The sequence below is a fragment of the Microcaecilia unicolor genome, chromosome 6 (genome assembly GCF_901765095.1).
Source record: "Microcaecilia unicolor chromosome 6, aMicUni1.1, whole genome shotgun sequence".
Lineage (NCBI taxonomy): Eukaryota > Metazoa > Chordata > Amphibia > Gymnophiona > Siphonopidae > Microcaecilia > Microcaecilia unicolor.
In genome coordinates, this window is record NC_044036.1 from 258,348,656 (window position 1) to 258,372,166 (window position 23,511).

Here is a 23,511-nt window from a genome sequence, read left to right on the forward strand (position 1 = left end):
TCAGACGAGGGCGGGACACGGAAGGAAGGAGTGGCCAGCCCTGCTGCTTGCGGCGAGTGCGAAGGTGAAAGGAAGCGGTTAAGAGGTTGGTTCCGGGAGTGACTGAGGGCGGGGGGAGCCGCTGATCGAGGGGGGGAGCCAGTGATCTCGGGTGGGGGGGGTGACCCCGATGTTTCCCCGAAAAATAAGGCCTCCCCTGCTAGGTCTTATTTTCGGGGGATGCCTTATATTTTCAAATTTAAGCAAGACCTCTACTAGGTCTTACTTTCGGAGGATGTCCTATTTTCGGGGAAACACGGTATGTTAAATTTGCAAGTTGGTAAAATTTCATTAGCATTTAAATATAATTCAAATAATAAAAAATATTTTCTTTTTATTGTTAAACTCCCTGGTGGGTGTTGAGCCATTTTGGGGAAACACTGTGACATATTTGGTACCATCATTGTAATACCTTGCTCTGCCACCAGGGGGTTTACAAAAGTGACTTGCCCAAGGTCACAAAGGGTGCCAGTGGCAGAAGCAGAAAGCGAAGCCTGGCTTCCCTGCTTCTCAGCACATTACACTATACACTAACCACTAGAACACTTCCTCTCCCACAGTCACATTTTAAAAAACTTTATATTCTGACTTTATCATACACCTCTCTCCAGTTAAAAGGCAGGGGAAGGTAACTGGGGGAAGGAAGCAGGGGGCAGGTGCTCAGGGAAGGGTAAGAGACAGGGGCAGATCGAGGGGAAGGTAGGGAAGAAGACAAAGGTAGCATCATGCTGTTCACTTGCAGAAATGAAGTCACTTGGGTAAGGTAACATCCAAGCAGAACAGATGTTAACTGTAAGCTAATGGTGAGAGTGATCCAGCTTCTTTATCACCATAGTCAAGTTCCTGTCTAGGGACATTAGTTTTGAACTGAAATGCCCTGTATCCAATTCCAGATCTGTTCTATCAGATTAAAAGATCAACTCTGCCCCTTCCTACTGACATTATGAGATTCTCAGCTCCAGTGATTTGTTGGATAAATCATTTCTTACTCATTACTTAATCCAGCCATAATGATGTAATGGTAACAGGTGCCAAATAAGAGCAACAGAAAGCTGAATTTGGTTTACAGCCTACAAAAGTGTGACATGGGAGGTTGTCTCGAAGCAGTCAAACTCTGTGGCTGCTGAAGGTGGGGTAGGGTGGAGTGAGGGAGGGTCACACATTTCTTGGGATATAGGAATTTCTGATTTAGGGCCTCTTTTATCAAACCATGCTAGTGGTCCCGGCACGGCAATGCTGACAGGCTCGGCATTGCTGCGTGGTAACCGCTAGTGAGGCTTGATAAAAGAGGCCCTTAATGGTTCTAGTATATTAGTTTCTTCTGATTTAATTTTTCTATTATTTTGATTTTTAAAAAAGTTTGACCCTTCCTACAGGCATCTCTCCCCCCTACCCCTGATCCTGCTGAAAATGAGGCTTTTGTTTTTGAAAAGGTTTATTTAAGGCACTATAAATACACCAGTTTTGCTGCAAGAATGTATTACATTTTTGCATTCTGTAGCGATGCTCCCTTTTTTCTCTTAATATGTTAGATCTTTCTCTCTTTATGCCTCCTGCACTATTTGTTTCTATCTTTGCTGTTAGGAGACGGCTAAACTCTGCAGAGACCTCCTTTCCAGTGTGGAAATAGTGTTCTCTGAAAACTTACAGATCTAAGGGAAGTTAGGTAAGAACAATTAGAGACCTGGACCCATTCCCAGTTCTGTCCTTGACATGGCTTTGAAAAGAATAGAATGCATTTTATTCCTGCCTCCCATTTAGGAACAGGCAGAGTGCCAAAGTCCTCCTTCAGATCAGATACACAAGAGAAATAAAAAGTTATCTTACTCCAGCATTCTATACATTGGAGGGAATTTGATCAAGGGTATTTCGTGCATAAAAGACCTCTTATTAAACTGCCCACGGGTTATGTGCATAAAAGTATACACGATGACAAGAAGGTCCGTACTTTTCTGCAATCCCAGAGAGGAATGCCAGATGAAACTGAAAGGAGCCAAGAGAGAAATTCTTGTCTGGCGAAAGCGCAAATGGAAGAACAAATGGCTAGAAATGTAAGGAAGGGTGAGAAGAAATTTTTCAGGTATATTAGTGAAAGGAGGAAGACTAATAATGGAATTGTGAGACTGAAAGATGCTGTGAACTGTTGTGTAGAGAATGATGAGGAAAAAGCAAACGTGCTAAACAAATACTTCTGCTCTGTGTTGATGGAAGAAAATCCTGGAGAAGGACCATGATTTGTCTAGCCCGAGAAAAAAAAATTCTGAATCCTTACTCAATTGGTAACCTTTCACTATGTAACACTACCTTAACCTCTACCATTGACCTTGAAATATAAATGAAGCCCTTATTAGAAGGTCTTCAAGGGGGGAGAATGTAGAAAAATGAGCACAAGTTATGCATTATGAAATGGGTTAAAAGGTCAGAGATTGATGAGCCTGTGTGACTTTGGAATCTATCAGAGATTGAGAAGCCTGTAATTTATTAAAGAACATGAGCCTGTGTAAACTCAGGAATTTATGATCCCCTTACAGGCAAGGGAGGCCTTGGGTAAACAACAGAAGAATGTTGTTTAACAGCTTAAAACAACCAGATGCTGGAAATCAGATGATAATCTGTGGGAAAGACAGTTTGCAGAAAAAGAGTCATGTAAATCATTGTTTGAAACAAACGATATAAGCTGGCATTTCAGAAGAATATTTCAGAGATGCTGGCAGAAAAACATCTTATTATGTTACTGAATTGATCTCTCATGAAAAACTATAAAATTATACTTTCTCATATGCCCTTAGTATTGGTTTCTTTTACCTCTCCCAGTTGAGAATGGCTGGTTTATGCTAATTTAGGAAGGGATAGAAGCAGCCTAAAAAAAACAGATTGGCGAATGTACGTATGAGAATGGAGTGTATATAGCACCGTTCACGGAAAAAAGTGTTTATGAACAACTTGAAAAATTGAAGGTGGACAAAGCCATGGTACCGGACGGGATCCATCCCAGGATATTGAGGGAGCTCAGAGAGGTTCTGGCGGATCCTCTTAAAGATTTGTTTAATAAATCCTTGGAGACAGGGGAGATTCCTTGGGATTAGAGAAGAGCAGATGTGGTCCCTGTTCACAAAAGTGGTGAGAGAGAAGAAGCTAGAAACTACAGGCCAGTAAGCCTCACTTCGAATATTAGAAAAGTAATGGAAGTGATGCTGAAGGAAAGGATAGTGAATTTTCTGGAAGCCAATAGGGTACAAGATCTGAGACAACATGGTTTTACCAAAGGTAAATCATACCAAATGAATCTGATTGAATTCTTTGTCTAGGTGACTAGAGAATTGGATCGATGACGTGCAGTAGATGTAATCTACTTAGATTTCAGCAAAACCTTTGACATTGTTCCTCATAGGAAGCTCTTGAATAAACTTGACAGACTGAAGTTAGGACCCAAAGTGGTGAACTGGATTAGGAACTGGTTGATGGACAGATGCCAGAGGGTGGTGGTTAATGAAATTCACTCGGAGGAAGGAAAGCTGAGTAGTGGAGTTCCTCAGGGATCGGTTCTGGGGCCGATTCTGTTCAATATATTTGTGAGCGACATTGCCAATGGTTTATAAAGTAGGTTCTGCCTTTTTGTGGATGATACTAAGATTTGTAACAGAGTGGACACTCCAGAGGGAGTGGAAAGCATGAAAAAGGATCTGCAGAAGTTAGAAGAATGGTATAATGTTCGGCAATTAAAATTCAATGCAAAGAATTGCAAAATGATGCACTTAGGGAGTAGAAATCCATGGGAGACATATGTGCTAGGAGGTGAGAGGCTGATATGCACAGACAAGGAAAGAAATCTTGGAGTGATAGTATCTGAGGATCTGAAGGTGATGAAACAGTGTGACAAGGTGGTGGTCACAGAAACTGTGGCGGAATTCAAAAAGGCATGGGATGAACACAGAGGATCTGCAATTAGAAAATAAATGATATAAAACACAAAACTTAAAGGATTGCATATATGTTTGCATGTGGAGTGATGCTTAGACAGCGATTCTGGCTGCATCAACTAAGGCTAGTGCTGGGCTGGGTTGTACAGTCTGAGTCCCGCATATGGTGATCCAGTTTAGGGTGGGCTGTAGAGAACTTCGACGGAAACTCCAGTGGTTTGGGAACATGAGGACAGTGCCAGGCAGACGTTTGCAATCTTTGTCCCGCAAATGATAAGATGGATTTGGATAGGCTAGAGTGGGCTTTGACGGTAACTGTAGTAGTTAGAACATAACTACTACTACTATTTAGCATTTATATAGCGCTACAAGGAGTACGCAGTGCTGCACAAACTTAGAAGAAAGACAGTCCCTGCTCAAAGAGCTTACAATCTAATAGACAAAAAATAAAGTAAGCAAATCAAATCAATTAATGTGTATGGGAAGGAAGAGAGGAGGGTAGGTGGAGGCGAGTGGTTACAAGTGGTTACGAGTCAAAAGCAATGTTAAAGAGGTGGGCTTTCAGTCTAGATTTAAAGTTGGCCAAGGATGGGGCAAGACGTAGGGGCTCAGGAAGTTTATTCCAGGCGTAGGGTGCAGTGAGACAGAACAGAGCCAGGCGGACTTCTATGGTCTATGTTCCAGAAACACCAAAGAAAGACCATGATCAAGTAAATGATATCACGTTCATTGTTGATTTAAAACTTGAATTGATAATGCATGTGATTGTTGGGCAGACTGGATAGACCATTCAGGTCTTTATCTTCCATCACTTACTATGTTATAATCATCTGAAGCACCCTGTCAAACTGTAATTACCAGCTTTACAGTACCTTCACCTGTGAATGTCTCTATTGTTGGGATGAGGGAAAGTCCCAACTTGAAGGGAGAATTGTTGCTTAGCCCAATAGGACCAGAGGTTCCCCAGGACTGGGACAAGGCATTGAGGCATCACCATGGCAGATGATAGCAGTGAGAAATCAACCCAACATCATAGGAATTGATTGCTCAGCAGCCATCTGTAGAGGGGTTGTCACCTGCAGCATTGGTATTATCATTGATGCCGCACCCTGGGGCAGGAACCATTTGGAGTTCTGCATCTGCAGTTGGGATTCCTGAGGCAGAATCATCTGTCAGAGTTGGGGTTATAGAAGTTGTAGATCTTTCCCCACCAGGTTTGGTCTTATTGCAGTTGCTTATAAGATTGGACGTGGTGACCTTAGACTAATTCTGGTCTGCCTTGGAGACTTTATATAAGATTCCCTCTCCTTTTGTTGCTGTTCCTGCAACTTTAAGCTGCAAGATTTTGAGGTTGAATTAAGTACTTAGGTCTCCATATCTGATGACTTGGTGGTAGATATAAAATCTTTGCAGGCATTGTTAACTCAAGAACCCCCCCCCCCCCCCCCAAAAAAAAAAAAAAAAAAACGATTGTGTACAATGATAACAGGAATTTGATTCTCAGATTTCGGACTTTTCCTCAGGCCAAGATGATTGTGGTTAAAGATTTATTCTCTAACAACCTGGTATTCAATGTTGGTGCCCGGACATGGCCCGACATAAAACCGTGACCGCTGCCGGCTGAATATCTACCCAATATTTCTTGTCCTGGAAACCAATGAAGCATTTATAAGGAAATTGAAAGGTGGGAAAATGTGGGATACAAATGCAATAAATAAATAAATATACACAAAAAGTAGCACATATGAGTTTATCTTGTTGGGCAGACTGGATGGACCGTGCAGGTCTTTTTCTGCCGTCATCTACTATGTTACCACATATGTAAGTGAAAACTCGTTTCCATAGAAATGCATCTTGACCTTGCTGAAGAAACTTTGTCTTCCTGGAATCCATTTAGAAATATCTGAAAAACACTTGCACTTTGCCTCCTAGGATCATTAAGTTAATAACTCTATACAGTTATTCTATACAGTAATTTCAGAATTGCCTCCTTATCTTGCAAAAATACAAAATAAACCAATAATATAGATTGAATTGTAACTTCTGTTACAGAAGTTTACAATATTGCAAGGGTGGGAAATCAGCATCAGGATACATTAAAACTTCCTTTAGAAATTTAGCCCTCTATATTCAAAATGATTTGGCCAGTTAAATGGTACTTAGCTGGCTATCCGGTGATATTCAGCGGGGGATAGCCAGCTGTCTTCTGCTGAATATTGCTGGTTAGCACCTAGCAGATAGCTGGTTATACTGCGTGTTATAACCATCTATCTGCCAATTTTCATCATGGAGCTGGCTAAGTTTGGCAGCCATATTTGCCGCATCAATAGGTGGAATATCTTTGACTGGTTCCAGCTTAACCGGTCAGTGCTACCTCCCATGGTCTGAATATAGGCCTCCTTGTGATTTTTTTTTCTGGAAAATAAGGGGGCTATTAAGTGACTTTCTGTTATGACTCTTTGCTCTCTAGCCATTTAAATTATAGCATGAATGCATTGTTACTCCTTTTTCTTTATGACAATTTCTTAATTCATTTTTCTATGGTTATTGGATTCTTGGTTTGCCAATAATATGGACTATATTGATTTCAACTTTGTTTTGATTTGATCCATTTAATTTTCTGATTTTTTTTCTGGATTTCTTGTCATAGTGTACTAAGGCCCCAATATTGAGACAGCAGGAGTTAGACTGACTGACTCCTGCTGTTGCTGATGAACCCAGAAATTCAATGTTGGGGCCATATCCATCCACCAGCATTGAATTTCCAGGGTTTCTTTTGGCGCAGCAAACACAGATGGTTAAGCCGATATTCATCAGCTGACCGGCTAGGTTCTAGCGGCCAAAGATAGACCTGTTATTTATGTGGGTCTATATGGCTGCTAAACTTAACTGGCCAGCCAGTGAAAATCAGCAGTAACCGGCTATGTCATGTGACATAGCCAGTGAATGAGCAGAGTGCTCAGTTTGCTGGGGCACAAAGCCTAGAACAGGTGTGTAGTGTGAGGTGGCCTTAGCAAAGGACACATGGTAAGAATGGGATTCTTTCTCCCTAGGAGTTGAGTCCTGGCTTGGATTCCTTTCTCACTGAGAACTTGGAAGTATGGGCCTCTTTATTGAAGGTTGATGCTTCTTCACAATCGTAAAAGATTCTTTTTAAAAGGTTTTTTGTTTAATTCTTATTTTAGGTCATTGCAAATATAAAGTACCAGTGCATGGACCAAAATCTCTCTCGCATTCCTGCTGAGATCCCTTCCACCACGCAACAGCTGGACCTCAGCTTCAATCCACTGCTTATTCTGACCCCAAAGTACTTTGCTAAATTCCCTTCTCTAAAGGTGCTGGACCTTACGAGGTAAGAGCTATTCAATCAATATCAACTGATGAAGCAAAGAAGCCTAGTGGAGAATCAGGAGACCATAGTGGCAAATCTCAATAGTTCTCTTTAGCATATGACAGGGGTTCTCAACCCAGTCCACGGGACACACTCAGCTAGTCAGATTTTCAAGCTACCTATAATGAATATTCATGAGATAGGATTTGCACAGAATGGAGAACATGCAGCAGATTTATCTCATGCATACGCGTTGTGGATATCCTGAAAACCTGGCTGGCTAGGTGTATCCCAAGGACTGAGTTGAGAACCCTTGGCATATAATGATGTCACCAACCAAGAAATTCCACTTGTGTTGTCACTAGCATCCAGGCTTGGCATTAGGAGAGTACAACAAGGGCAATTGCTCGCCTCCCCCTCCCCGTGTCTAACAATCCCCAAGCCTGCATGAGCTTGAAGAAGGTATAGCCTGCTAATGGGCATTGGGGTCCCCTCCCAAATTTTTGCCCTGGGCCCAGACATATGTGCTCTGCTAGCATGAGATTTCCTATGTAACATTAGGAGTATAGATATACTTCTTGTTGTGCCACCACTATTAAAATCCATCCCAGGAAATTCCCGGTATAAAAACAAGGGGAGTGGGCTGATTTAGGGCAGATGAAGACCCTGTTCTCTAAATTTATCTCAGTAGAGAACCTGAGCTGACAATTGGTCACTCAGATGACAGACCTGTGCTGGCCTCATCTATTACTCCATTTGCTGTAATACCAGTAAATAATGTGAAAGAAGAGCAAAGTATTCAAAAATAATGACCAGGACTGACCCATCAAAGATAAATGTTAAGAGAGGCAATTTTTCTACTGCCTGCATATGTGTGGTAGGAGCTCCTCCTTAAAATTTGCATGTCAAGTGGAGCTTAGATGGCAACTCTAACTGTATCAACTAAGGCTGGTGCTGGGCTTTCTTGTACAGTCTGACCCCTATTATAGCAATCCGGTTTAGGATGGGCTGGAGAGAGTTTGACTGAAACTTCAGTAATTTGGAATGTGAGGACCATGCAGGGCAGAATTTTACGGTCTGTGTCCCGCAAATAACAAGACTGATTTGGATAGGCTGGAGTGGGCTTTGACGGCAACTCCGGTAGTTGAAACATAAGGACAGAGCTGGGCGGACTTGTATGGTCTATGTCCTAGAGACACCAAAGAAAGACCTTGGTCAAGTATACAATATCATGTTCATTGTTGATTTAATCATGAATTGATAATGAATGTCTGTTGGGCAGACTGGATGGACCATTCAGGTCTTTATCCTCCATCACTTACTATGTTACTATCTTAAAATGCATAGAGGGAGGGCAAGTTCAGGTGGCCAATGTATGTAAATAGATTGATATTTGCCCATCTGCATGGCTTTGAAAATTGTTCTCATGAAGCCCTATTTTGGAAAAGGAAATGGAAAAAAAACAGGTTTGGATGTGGACAGTGTCCCAAGTATTTTACAAAGGCTCACTGAACATAGAACCTTTTGTAAAATATGTATAGATCAAAAAGAGAGGGAAAGACAGTATACACAAAAAGTATACAAACCAAAAAAAAAAGCACAACTGGGCCTTCAAGGCTGAGACAACAGGAGTCCTTTATTAATGAGTGGCCTGACACGGGCCGTGTATCGGCGTCAACAACGCCTGCCTCAGGGGTCGATATACAGTTTTAAGATGTGTAAATGATGATGAAATTCAAATCCTACAGCATCGTCTTTTTTGATAGCCGATATAATACTCCAAAATTGTATTTTCCTCTAAGGATTTGAATTTCATCGTCATTTACACATCTTAAAACTGTATATCGACCCCTGCACGCGTAGCAGACACACATCAAAAAATGAAATTACCGCAAAGGCCACACGGTAGCTGGGTGGAAACTCCAAATTGATAAACGTTGGGCGTACGTAGGTGCCTACGTGGCTTAGTAAAAAAGCTCCTTGGAATCCAGTAAGATTTAAGTGAGAAGCAAGCTAATAATCCTTTTTTATATTTCTGTGGTAGTTTGAAATGTCAGAGAGCTATGCATGTTGCATTCTCTGAATAATCCAACCACAAATAACCCAATATCAACAAGGGTAAATAACATAAGAATCTAAGAAAAAAACCCTTTTGTAAACCAAATTCTCAAGGAAAGTTATATAATGTGAATGAGGAGAGCTCAGTTTCCAATCAGTCAGTATTTGGGTAAAAGAGACTTACTGCAGCTTCATCGTTAATGAAATCGCTGCCAAATAGCAGTCACTCATTAAATGCTCCACACCATCATGGGTCTATCCAATGTAAGGCATATGTGAATATAAATTGTAAGTGTCATTAAAAAGCCATATAACATGGTTCAAAAACAATCTTGATTATTGATCAATGCCATTAATAATATCATCTCTGCCTCAATCACTGGTCAGTGTCATAAATAATGTCATTACCTTGCAATAAATAACCCCGCACAGTGAGTGCAAAGATGTGAAAAAATGTTCTTATCTCAAACAGAACATTATGCATTCTAGATGCCAATGGTTGTGTTAAGTTATTTATTTCAAAGATAATGACATTATTTATGACACTCATCAGTGACTGAAGGAGAGATGATATTATTAATGGCACTGGCCAATGAACAAGGTTGTTTTTCAACATATTATATGGATTTTAAAGACAATTGAATTTTATATTCATATATGCATTACATGGGATAGACCCGTGATGGTGTGGAGCATTTAGGAGCCCTTTTACTAAGCCGTGGTAGGGCTTCTGCATCAATGGCATGCGGCAAATTGGCCCTACCACTGGGCTACTGCAGGAGCCTGCTGGTAGTGCCGATGTGTTCTGAGTGCCATTTCCGGTGTTCAAAAAATAATTTTATTTTTTTAGTGCCTAGGGGCTTACCCAGTGGTAATCGGTGCTGCCTGGTTAGTGCCGGGTTAGCGTGGGAGCCCTTATCGTCTCCTCAGAAGGAGGCGGTAAGGGCTTCCCCAGGAAATGGATGTGCAGCAAGTGCTTAACGTACCACACGGCCATTTCCATTTAAAAAAAAATCCGGACGGGCAGGGGGAAGGAGTCAGGAGGGAGGGTAGGTGGAGGAAAGGTTTAAGTGGATGGAGGGGCAAGGTGAGGGGAAGGATGGGGGGGGGGAGGGAGAAAAAGTAAAAACTTTTGGTGACAAGCTGTACTGTCTTATAGTCTGAGGAAATATTTTGTGACTTTATGTTACTGTTTGTTAAAGTTTGTCATTCAATAAAAAGGGTGAAAAATAAAGGCTTGGTTGAAGAGCCACGCTTTCACCTGCAAAAAAAAAAAAAAAAAATCCTTCTCCCGCTGTGGTAAAAGGGGGCCTCAGCGTGCGGCAAACCTGCATGCCGACGCCACCGCAAGGGTCCTTTTACTGCAGCTTGGTAAAAGGACCCCTTAATGAGTGACTGATGTTTGCTAGTGATTTCATTAAGGCTGAAGTCCCAGTAAGTCATTTTTACAACAGTGACTTGATTGGATACCGAGGTCTCCCCATTCACATTATATAATTTTCCTTGAGTATTTGGTTTACAAAAGGTATTTTTTCATAGGTTATGTTGCATTCTCTGTCATTCCTGCAAACTCCAGGTCCAAATGAGCAGTCAGCTCTCACTTACATCTGTCTCAGTGCTGACATAAATGGCAGAATCTAGTATTAAGCTGGCACGTATTTTCATTGCAAGATCACACACACATGGGCCCGATACCCGATATTCAGACTGTGGGAGTTAGCCCGGCTAATTCCTGTGGTCTGCACTGAGCCCAGATATTCAATGCCGGACCATTTCTGGTGACCAGCATTGAATATCCAGTTTATTTTAGGCCTGTTCAAACTTAAAGGGCCAAGCCAATATTCCACACTGGCCCGTTAAGTTTGAACCGGCCAAAGGTAGGCCTGGTGTTCATGCGGACAAATGTGGCCACCAAACTTAGCAAGTCAGCCAATGAATACTGGCCCTAACCATCTGTGTCACATGACATAGCCAGTGACTAGCCACTAACCAGCAATATTCAGTGGGAGACAGCCGGGCTATCTCCCTCTGAATATGACAAGATAGCCGGCTAAGTACCATTTAACTGACCAGGTGCAGTTCCTGGCCGATTAAATAGTTTTGAATATTTGGGGGGGGGGGGGGGGGGGATATGTGCCTAGAGGACATCTGGTTGGCTGTTATTTTATATAGGCGTCCATTTTCCAATATAGAATACTAGCTTAACAGGGTAAAAATACATGTATACACACTTAGATGCAACTTCCTATACCAATAATAGATCTGCTTGCACCTAAGTTCTGCTAACACGCACATAACTTACAGTGTTCTGTAAATTATGTGTGTCATTGTGTGCCCTGCCTATATACACTCATCAACAAACTACGCACTGTCAAATATAAGTGTGTAGTTACAGAATAGCGCTTAGGTGTGTATGTGTGCACATAGAGGGGCATAATTGAACAAAAACGTCTATCTCCATGGGCGTTTATCTCCGAGAACGGGTCCGTGAAGGGGCGGACCGAACTGTATTTTCGAAAAAAATAGACGTCCACGTTTTATTCGACAATTTGTGAGCTGGGCGTTTTTGTTTTTCAGTGATAATGGAAAATGAAAGCGCCCAGCTCAAAAACGAATAAATCCAAGGCATTTGTTCGTGGGAGGGGCCAGGAGTCGTAGTGCACTGGTCCCCCTCACATGCCAGGACACCAACCGGGCACCCTAGGGGGCACTTTTACAAAAACAAAAAAAAAGGTAAAAGAGCTCCCAGGTGCATAGCACCCTTCCCTTGGGTGTTGAGCCCCCCAAATCCCCCTCAAAACCCACCGCCCACAAGTCTACACCATTACTATAGCCCTAAGGGGTGAAGGGGGGCACCTACATGTGGGTACAGTGGGTTTGGGGGGCGGTTTGGAGGGCTCCCATTTACCAGCACAAGTGTAACAGGTGGGGGGGGGGGGGGGATGGGCCTGGGTCCACCTGCCTGAAGTCCACTGCACCCCCTAATAACTGCTCCAGTGACCTGAATACTGCTGCCAGGGAGGTGGGTATGACATTTGAAGGTGAAAATAAAAAGTTGTGAAACGGCATATTTTGTGGTGGGAGGGGGTTTGTGACCACTGGGGGAGTCAGGGGAGGTCATCCCCGATTCCCTCCAGTGGTCATCTGGTCATTTAGGGCACTTTTTGGGGCCTTATTCGTGGAAAAACAGGGTCCAGGAAAAGTGCCCTAAATTCTCGCTAAAAACGCATATTTTTCTTCCATTATCGGCGAAAGGCGCCCATCTCTGATCGCCCGATAACCACGCCCCAGTTCCGCCTTCACCACGCCTTCGACACGCCCCCATCCACTTTGTCCGCATCTGCGACGGAGTGCAGTTGAAAACGTCCAAATTCGGCTTTCGATTATACCGCTTTATTCGTTTTTGTGAGACAAACGTCTATCTCCCGATTTGGGTCGCAATATAGGCGTTTTTCTTTTTCAATTATAAGCTGGATAGTCATATGTATGCTAATAATCTAAACATTTATGCAGGTAACTGGCATGGAAAAGTTACCACCTTCATGAATACTTGCATACATTTTTGTCCCACCCAAAACATGCCCCCTTCAAACCTATGCATGCTGTGGATCTATATACACAGTAACCCAGTAACCCAGTATATAATGGCAGATAAAGACCTGCACAGTCTATTTGATCTGCCCAACAAGGTGGTTAGTGCCGTGCTCGCCACTCTGTGTAGGCCCTAGTCACTCATGCTTAAACACTGGTTGTCAAGTCTCCACCATGCCAACCGTATAGGCAGTCAAACATAATGGAGTCTTGGTTATAACCACATATCATCATCCCTCAGGTATTGCTGACAGTATTCAACTTACCAGTCAAGATGTCTTCCCCTCCTCCCTGAGCTGCACAGTACCCTCACTCGCAGCACATGACAATAAAGTGATCTACAATATTGGAGTTGCCGAAGCTTCACCTGTCTTTTGCCATTTGTGGGGCACAGACCATAGAAGTCTGTCCAGCTTCAGCCATAGATTCCTCTACTCTTGCTCAACATTACACCTCAACAGACATTCCCAACCTCTTTCTAATTAGGAATGCCCTGTGTCTATTCCACGCACTTTAAAATTCGATCACCATTTTTGACTCTACCACCTCTCCTGGAAGGGCATTCCTGGCATCTACTACCCTTTCTGTTTAGCCTATAAAATTTGGTGCCCGTTGTAATTATAATTAATGATCCAGTGCACAATCATATGATTCTCTGAGTTACTTCTGGGGTAATTGCCCTGGGGCAAAAGAAGCTGTTCACAGCTTAAGTGGAACTGTTGCAGTCTTCCTGCACAGTGTGGCCCGATGCTCACAACTCCCGCAGTAAGCCAGCAGCGCAGAAAACATACGAGTGGAACAGATGCTCAAAGGAAATGGTATGCAATTTTTATGCGCTCTGTTAAAGCAAAAGCAAGGAGGGGGGATGTGCTTGGTGCATGTGCAGAAGAGTTTCACGGTAAGCCCGGCTCCTGTGCGCATGCGCCAGGCAAACCCAAACATGAAGCACACATTGGTGTCTGTTTTCTGTGGCTTTAAATATAAGCTTTTCAATTTTTTTTTTTTTTTACTTGGAAGGCTTATATTTAAATTCAGAAAACAGGTGCAGATGTGTGCTTTCACTTTCGGGTTTGCTCGGACTCGTGCACATTTGTTTCTCACTACTGGTGCTTATGGGCTTGCACGCCTTTTGCTTTGAAATTAAAGCAAAACAGGCAAATTTTAAATAAAGAATCATGAGAAATCCTCTTTTCAAGCACCCTAACGCCTGCTCTGAGCTGGTGTTATTTTTCAGCAGTAAGGGTGACTTTGTTTTGTGTGCTGTTCTCTGAGCATTGGGAGGGAATAGGAAATGACCTCATTAACATCCATTTAATTATATTAGCATGCTATTTGCGCTAATCTTTGGCATGCTTGTTTCGCACGCTAGAACCTCTGAGCTGTGTTCACTAATGCGGGCGATGGTGTGGCGCTAATGGCCTCTAGCTCCTGCGTTTGCTACTGAGCATTGGCCCATCAGAGCATGAGTCACAGCCCAAACATTTTGTGTTGTTCCTGTGAGGCTTTGGATTTCAGACACTGTATGGCTCACATTCTGAGAGAACTGCATGGTGCAGTCTTTTCAAATTTGTCTGGACAAAGTCTCTGTCTTGCTTGGAGATAGGGTGGACCGGACTGGTGGAGGGGTAGCATTGTATATTAACGAGAGCCTTGACTCAGATAGATTACAAATTCAGCAGGACACAAATCACACCTTTGAATCATTGTGGGTTGAAATTCCATGTATAAAAGGGAAAAAACGGTGATAGGAGTGTACTACCGTCCGCCTCGCCAGGATGAGCAGGTAGACACAGAAATGATAAAAGAAATCAGAGACGCGAACAAAATGGGCAATGTGATAATAATGGGTGACTTCAATTATCCAAATATAGACTGGGTAAATGTAACATCGGGACACGCTACAGAGATACAATTCCTTGATGAAATCAAGGACAGCTTTATGGAGCAACTGGTGCAGGAGCCGACGAGAGAAGGAAAAATTCTAGACTTGGTCCTTAGTGGAGCGCATGATCTGGTGAGGGACGTTATGGTACTGGGGCCGCTTGATAACAGTGACCATAATATGATCAGTTTTGATATCGACCTTGAAGTAACTGTACACAGAAAGTCAAATACGTTAGCGTTTAACTTTAAAAAAGGAGACTATGATAAAATGAGAAGAACGGTAAAAAAAAAACTTAGGGGGGCAACTGAGAGAGTAAAAAACTGTACAACAGGCATGGACGCTGTTCAAAAATACCATCCTGGAGGCCCAGGCCATACATATTCCGCGAATTAGAAAAGAAAGACGGAACTCCAAAAGACAGCCGGCCTGGTTGAAAAGTGAGGTGAAGGAAGCTATTAGGGCTAAAAGAAACGCCTTCAGAAAATGGAAGAAGGAACCGTCTGAAAATAAGAAGAAGTAGCATAAGGAGTGTCAAAGCAAATGCAAGGCGCAGATAAAGAAGGCCAAGAGGGATTACGAAAAAAAGATAGCATTAGAGGCAAAAAAACATAGTAAAAATTATTTTCGGTATATTAAAAGCAGGAAGCCGGCAAAAGAATCGGTTGGGCCGCTGGATGACCGAGGGGTAAAAGGGGCGATCAAGGAAGACAAAGATGTAGCGGAGAGACTGAATGAATTCTTTGCTTCGGTCTTCACCGAGGAAGATTTGGGTGGGATACCGGTGTCGGAAATGGAATTTCAAGCGGACGAGTCGGAGAAACTTACTGACTTCACGGTAAACCTGGAAGACGTAATGGGGCAGTTCGGCAAACTGTAGAGTAGCAAATCTCCTGGATCGGATGGTATTCATCCTAGAGTACTGATAGAACTGAAAAATGAGCTTGCGGAGCTACTGCTAGTGATATGCAACTTATCCTTAAAATCGAGCGTGGTACCGGAAGATTGGAGGGTGGCCAATGTAACACCCATTTTTAAAAAAGGCTCCAGGGGAGATCCGGGAAATTATAGACCGGTGAGTCTGACGACGGTGCCGGGGAAAATGGTAGAGGCTATTATTAAAAACAAAATTACAGAGCACATCCGAGGACATGGATTACTGAGACCGAGTCAGCACTGCTTTTGTGTGGGGAAATCTTGCCTGACCAATTTACTTCAATTCTTTGAAGGAGTAAACCAACATGTGGACAAAGGGGAGCCGGTTGATATTGTGTATCTGGATTTTCAAAAGGCGTTTGACAAGGTACTTCATGAAAGGCTACAGAGGAAATTGGAGGGTCATGGGATAGGAGGAAATGTCCTATTGTGGATTAAAAACTGGTTGAAGGATAGGAAACAGAGAGTGGGGTTAAATGGGCAGTATTCACAATGGAGAAGGGTAGTTAGTGGGGTTCCTCAGGGGTCTGTGCTAGGACCGCTGCTTTTTAATATATTTATAAATGATTTAGAGATGGGAGTAACTAGCGAGGTAATTAAATTTGCTGATGACACAAAGTTATTCAAAGTCGTTAACTCGCGACAGGATTGTGAAAAATTACAAGAGGACCTTACGAGACTGGGAGACTGGGCGGCTAAATGGCAGATGACGTTTAATGTGAGCAAGTGCAAGGTGATGCATGTGGGAAAAAAGAACCCGAATTATAGCTACGTCATGCAAGGTTCCACGTTAGGAGTTACAGACCAAGAAAGGGATCTGGGTGTCGTCGTCGATAACACGCTGAAACCTTCTGCTCAGTGTGCTGCTGCGGCTAGGAAAGCGAATAGAATGTTGGGTATTATTAGGAAAGGTATGGAAAACAAGTGTGAGGATGTTATAATTCCGTTGTATCGCTCCATGGTGCGACCGCACCTTGAGTATTGTGTTCAATTCTGGTCGCCGCATCTCAAGAAAGATATAGTAGAATTGGAAAAGGTGCAGCGAAGGGCGACTAAAATGATAGCGGGGATGGGACGACTTCCCTATGAAGAAAGACTAAGGAGACTAGGGCTATTCAGCTTGGAGAAGAGACGGCTGAGGGGAGACATGATAGAGGTATATAAAAATAATGAGTGGAGTGGAACAGGTGGATGTGAAGCGTCTGTTCACGCTTTCCAAAAATACTAGGACTAGGTGGCATGCGATGAAACTACAGTGTAGTAAATTTAAAACAAATCGGAAAAAATTTTTCTTCACCCAACGTGTAATTAAACTCTGGAATTCATTGCCGGAAAATGTGGTGAAGGCGGTTAGCTTAGCAGAGTTTAAAAAGGGGTTGGACGGTTTCCTAAAGGACAAGTCCATAAACCGCTACTAAACGGACTTGGAAAAATCCAAAATCCCAGGAATAACATGTATAGAATGTTTGTACGTTTGGGAAGCTTGCCAGGTGCCCTTGGCCTGGATTGGCCGCTGTCGTGGACAAGATGCTGGGCTCGATGGACCCTTGGTCTTTTCCCAGTATGGCATTACTTACAGTATGTACTTATCATCATTTGGTTGTGAATCCAAAAATGATAACAGAATGCTGGTTTATAGGTCACACATCTATTCCCCCCTGTAACTCCTGTACTGTTTGGTGGACCTATTCAGCCTGTAGGATTCCAAACTAAAATTTTTCAAAGCAAATTTCAGCAGTTTTAAAGTGGGGTTTTTACGCCCTCCAGAGAATAAAATGTGTAAGAAATGTTCTTGACTTCAAAACTTTACATACTTTGTTCCATGCTTTTTGTTGGCTCCCAGCTTGATTATTGCAATGTTATATGTGCTGGTCTTCTTAATATTTATTTATTTATTGGGATTTACTAACCGCCTTTATGAAGAGATTCACCCAAGTAGTGTACAGTAGGTACAGTTTAACATAAAACTTTAATTTTTTTAACAGCATAACAAGAGTAAAATAACCAAGAATAAACATAAATACAATAAACGAGATAAACTTGAAAACAGTAAATTGAAACCTAATAATAGAACTACCATGAAACAGTATCAAGAATATACACATTTAACAGCACTAGAATTCAAATACCAAAGATATAATACACTGTTAGCACAATACTAATCATACACCTAATAAGCATGCATTAAAACCTTCAACTAACATAGATATGATGCTAAAGACGTTCTACAATATGACTTACGATATAGCTGAGGGACCAAGAGCAGATATAGAATGGGAACAAAATGCATGGTATAGAGTCAGATGGGATAATTTGATGGTTAGTTAAACTCAAGGCAATTAAACAATTACAAACTCCACAAAACATGGCAGTCTGTCTATTTTGTCAGGCAAGATGTTCAGATCATGTTACCCTGCTGCTAAAAAAAAAGTCTACATTGGCTCCCTGTGCACCTGAGGATTAAAATGCTCACCTTGACTCACAAAGCTGTACATACAGGTCTCCCTGATTCTTTGCCATTATTGACATTCCATATAAGCCAACCTGTTGCTTGTGCTCTATTAATGACCATAGGCTTGTATTGCCTAATCCCAGGCAAGCCTATTATGAAATGACACGTAAAAGCGCTTTTTATTTCTTGGCTCCTTTTCTCTGGAATGGTTTCCCTTTTGACATTAGAACTGAACCTCTTTTAAAAACATTCAAGACTCTGCTGAAAACCAGCCCACCGTGGCCGCAGGCGGTAGTTCCGCCCCCAGCGTGTGGCATTTCTGGTGCATCTGGAATTTTTCAAAAATGATCACTGCTGGGTTGGCGCAGGAGACCTTACCACCACCTCAATGGGTAGCGGTAAGTGCTCCCCCCAAAATGGCCATGTGGCATGTGAACTTACTGTGCATGACCATTTCTTTTCTCCACCTTTTTACATGCTGCAATAAAGGGGGACTCTGCGCATGGCAAAAACTCGCACTGCTGCCAGTGCAGGGCCCCTTTTACTGCAGCTTAATAAAAGGGGCCCATAGTGATGTGTGGTACATGGCTTCTTGCTAACTGGCTGATCAGTCTTTCAGAGCTGTAGGGTATTATGACACTAACTGAGGGAATCTACCAAGCACGGAATCATGAAAATGAACTGTTTATTGAGAGGGCATTTTCTTTAGCTGGGCAGACCAGGGAGAAGGGAAAGTTCATCATTTGTCCGTCTCTCAAATGTCTTCTTTAAGGCTGACTCGATGGTCCAGCTAATAGTGAATGTACACTTGGGTTCAGCAGATTGTTGTTAACAGAGAAAGTAAGCAGCAGGAAACAGAGATAAAATGAGAAGTCGACAGACAGAACTGATTTCAGCGGGCCTAATATTCAAAACAAGCTGGACTCCTAAATTTAGACTCCCAAATTATGTTGCTAAATTTGTGCCCTATTTTTGGCCAAATTTAGAAGTCTAAGAGGTAAATATTCTGCCGGCGGTGGTCAGCAATTATTTTGCCACCACCAGCTTTATATCTGGATATGCAATGCTGGGCTGAGTCCGGGCAGCAGCATTGAATATTCTGGGTATGTGCGGCTGGCCAGTACTTAACTGGTGAAGTGATGATATTCAGCCTTAACTGGTTAAATTAAACTGATCAAAGACAGGACTGCTGTTTAAGTGGTCCTTTTTGGCCAGATAACTTAGGGGGTCTTTTACAAAGGTGCGCTAGCGTTTTTAGCATTCACTAAACACTAGAGACGCCCATAGGACCCCTTAACTGGTTAAAGCCTAGATATCGGCACTTAACTGGTTAAGTTCTGACTTGACTCCGACCTCTCCCTTGGACTGCCCACTGAATATCCAGTTTTGACTTAGTGCAGCTGAATATGCCTATCTAGTTAAGTGCCAATAAATATCAGCAGATAGCCCTGCATGCCTGGTTAAATTGCTTTGAATATTGACCCCTAAGCTTTCTGCTGAAAATTCCTCTTAACTTAGGTGCTTAAATATTAGGCCTGCCATTCATTATTAGCCTAATGTATGAGCCTAGTGATAAAAATTAAAAAGTTCTAATGTTTTTCCTCACCCTAAATCCACTTCTGTTGCCACCAACTTTTTATGCACCTAACTTTAGTAGTTTAGTGAAATTTTGAGTATAAATTTAGGAACTCAGTCCTAGCACATTTTCAAAGAGGCAAATTTACGAGCATAATTCTCAAAGTTAGAAACATAAATCCTGTAAATGTTGGGCATAACATTCTAATAGATTCATAGAACCTGAGATGTTTTCTTTTCTGTGTGTATTAGGTGTAGCATAGACGTCATAGAAGATGATTCATTTGGAGGTCTGAGAAACTTAACTGTTCTGATCTTGACTGGAAACCCTCTTCGATATTTGGGTGACAGAGCCTTCTATGGTTTGCTGTCTTTGCGGAAACTCTCAGCTGTGGATATGAACTTATCTTCTCTGTATGACCTCCCCATTGAAAATTTGTTAGTTCTGCGAGAGCTCAACCTTCGTAGGAACAACATCAAATCACTAAAAATTCCTGAATTTTTCCGTAATCTAACATCCCTTCAAATACTAGATCTGCATAGCAACAAAATATCACACATTGTCATTGAAGACTTGAACATTTTCAAAGAGGTGAACATGCCCAACCTTACTATAATTCTCTCCAATAATGTAATAAATCACATTGAACCAGGAACATTCAAAGACATTCACATCCACAAGCTCTCTTTGAGAAACAGTTTTCAGAGTAACAGCATTATGAGAACATGCCTCCATGGGTTGGTTGGCTTACAGGTCAACAAACTGGAGCTTGGAAGCTTCTATAGTATTAAACCAGAAATCAAATTTGAAGATGAGCTCTTAGATGGCTTATGTCAAGTGGAGTTCCAGGAGGTAATTCTTATTTGCTTCAAGGATCTTTCCAATGAAAAGCATACCTTGTTTGACTGTTTAAGCAATGCTTCTTCTATTCGAATAGTGAACTTTGATCTTGTGAAGTTAAGTGCAATTCCAGAATTTGCCAGACTCAGCTATTTGGAACTTAAGAATTGTCTTACTGTAGATGTGTCTCTGGGAAAACTGGCCAGCTGGCGTACACTGAAGACTCTGAAGGTTACAAACTGTTTTCATAATACCATTTTCATATCCAAGTTCTATGGGCAGGTCCAACATGTATCACTGGACCTTACCCATAACCAGATGATCGTCAATGAATGTTGTAGCAATGAAAACCTTGGGACATCGTATCTTAGGTATCTGAATTTGAGCTTTAACTCAGGCATTAAAATAACATCTAATTTTGAGGGCTTGGATGAGCTGCTGTCCTTGGACTTCCAGTACACTAAGATTATTACAAGAATTGGTCAGATACCCACATTTCTCACTCTTGACAAACTCCTCTATCTTGATCTTTCCTATACCAGCACCCATTTCTTTATACAATGTGCTTTCTGTGGCCTTGAAAGTTTACAAGTTCTGAAGATATCTGGCAATTCCTTTGAGAGAAACATCCTGTCCCAGGTGTTTAGAAACCTGACAGATCTCAAAGTCTTGGATATATCTAATTGCAAAATTGAAGGAATGTCCTCAAGTGCATTCTCTGATCTTAAGAAGTTGCAGGAACTTACAATCAGCCACAATAAGCTCACTGTGCTTGATCCAACAGCTTATGCACCTCTTTTGTCCCTTTCCATCTTGGATTTCAGTTGTAACCAGTTGTCTTTTTTTCCAGAAAATGCCCTGAAATCTCTGCCAAGGCTCTTGGTTAATTTGGACATTTCACAGAATCCATTTGACTGCTCTTGTACCCATTTAAGCTTTCTGCAGTGGACTCAAAAGCAGAAAAGCGTATTGCAGAACATTCAGCATATGACTTGCTTCAGCCCCAGTCATCTCAACAGTGTCAAGGTGATGAATGTGACTATTTCCTCTTGTTATACCAGATTCAACCTGACTCCTCTAGCTGTCTCAGTGGGTGTGTTACTTCCAGCAGCACTGACAATGTTTCTAGTCTATAAATGCTATGTCCAACAGTACTTCAGACTGGTCCTTAGTCGATTCTGCATGGACTCCAGAGAAGAAGAAGACAAGTATGATGCTTTTGTCATTTTTTCCAGCAAAGACGAGGAATGGGTGATGACTGAGCTGGTGGAAAAACTTGAACGGGGATTGCCCCCTTTCCGTCTATGCTTACATTTCAGAGATTTTATTCCAGGAATTCCCATTGCAACCAACATCATCCAAGAAGGATTTCTAAAGAGTCGGAAAGCCATTGTAATTATCTCTGATCATTTTATGGAAAGCAGATGGTGTGGTTTTGAGTTTGAACTTGCCCAGTCCTGGCAGTTCCTGGAGGGCAATGCTGGCATTATTGTGATTGTCTTAGAGAAAGTAAATAAGTCTCAGCTGCGACAAACATTGGGACTCCATAAATACCTACGCAGAAACACGTACTTGGAATGGAAAGATAGCAGGTTGGACCAGCATATATTCTGGATGCGGCTGAGAAAGGCTTTAATGGATGGGAAGCCATGGGGTGCCAGAGAAAGAGAATCCTTATAGTATTTATTTTTTTTTTTTGAAAGACTGAAAAATGAGTAAGAATTACATGAGGTGAAATAGGGCTGTGTTTCTTTCCATTAAGGCATGTCTCTGTGTCTTTTGGAAGAATGGGCACATGTGCATTTTTACTTCCTCCTGTAACTTGTCTATAATGCTTCTTGTGTCAGAATCCCACATTCAGAATATCAAGAGATATTGATCTGAGTTAGGGCTGCCACAAAACAGTACACTTGGTAGCAGATGGATTCATCTCAGGTAAGGAAAAAGGAAGTAAAAGGAGTCTTCTTGTTATAAGAGAAGGATTGAGACTGTGTAAAAAACAGGAATTTTGGAAAAGGTGCTACTTCTATCTGGAAGCAGTAGCACACAGAAATGCAAAGTGGGTGTATTTTGGGCATAGTTTGAGTTGTCCTTCAAAGTATATATGTGCTCTGTATTTTACAATGGCAATACACATGTGAAGGGTGATTCTATAAACTGGGCATTCATATTTAGCCATGTGTTACCCACATAAACGTACAGAATACTAACGTATATATGAGGAGCACCTAGTCGTTAGTATCCCCCTGAGAACCTGGGGAACTGGGTTCACTTCCAACTACAGCTCCTTGTGACTCTGGGCAAGTCACTTAACCCTCCATTGCTCCAGGTGTAAAGTAAGTACCTGTATATAATATGTAAACCACTAGAATTGTAACAACAGAAAGGCAGTATATCAAGTCCCATTCCCTTTCCCACATATACACGTATGGGTTGCTATTCAAAGTGATTTCACCAGCCAGAAACAGCTCCTGCCTGGTTAAATCACATGTTCTGGACTAACTTCAAATTTTCAGTGGCACTTAACTAATTAGTACCACTGAAAACAGCTGGTTAGTGCTGAACTGAAAGCAGGCTATTTTTTCACTCAAAGAATAGTTAAGCTCTGGAAGTCGCTGCTGGGCGATATGTTAACAGTGGTTAGCATATCTGGGTTTAAAAAAGGTTTGGACAAGTTCCTGGAGGAAAAGTAAAAAGTCTGTTATTGAATTGGACATAGGGGAAGCCACTGCTTGTCCTGGGATTGGTAGCATGGAATGTAGCTACTAATTGGGTTTCTGCCAGGTACTTGTGACCTGGATTGGCAACTACTGGAAGCAGGATACTGGACTTGATGGATCATTGGTCAGACCCAGTATGGTTATTATGTTTTTATGTAAAATTGAA

The 23,511-nt window shown here is 42.0% G+C and overlaps 1 protein-coding gene across 1 annotated transcript in view; it reads left to right on the forward strand.

Annotated features, from left to right (window-relative positions):
- TLR4 (toll like receptor 4) overlaps window positions 1-22,305 on the forward strand; it is a 34,592-nt gene extending 12,287 nt beyond the window's left edge. Inside the window, exons 2-3 of the mRNA XM_030206823.1 lie at window positions 7,145-7,311; window positions 20,037-22,305. Of these exons, the coding sequence (XP_030062683.1) occupies window positions 7,145-7,311; window positions 20,037-22,305 (2,436 nt within the window). The remainder of the gene's footprint in view (window positions 1-7,144; window positions 7,312-20,036) is intronic.
- The last annotated feature ends 1,206 nt before the right edge of the window (window positions 22,306-23,511 follow it).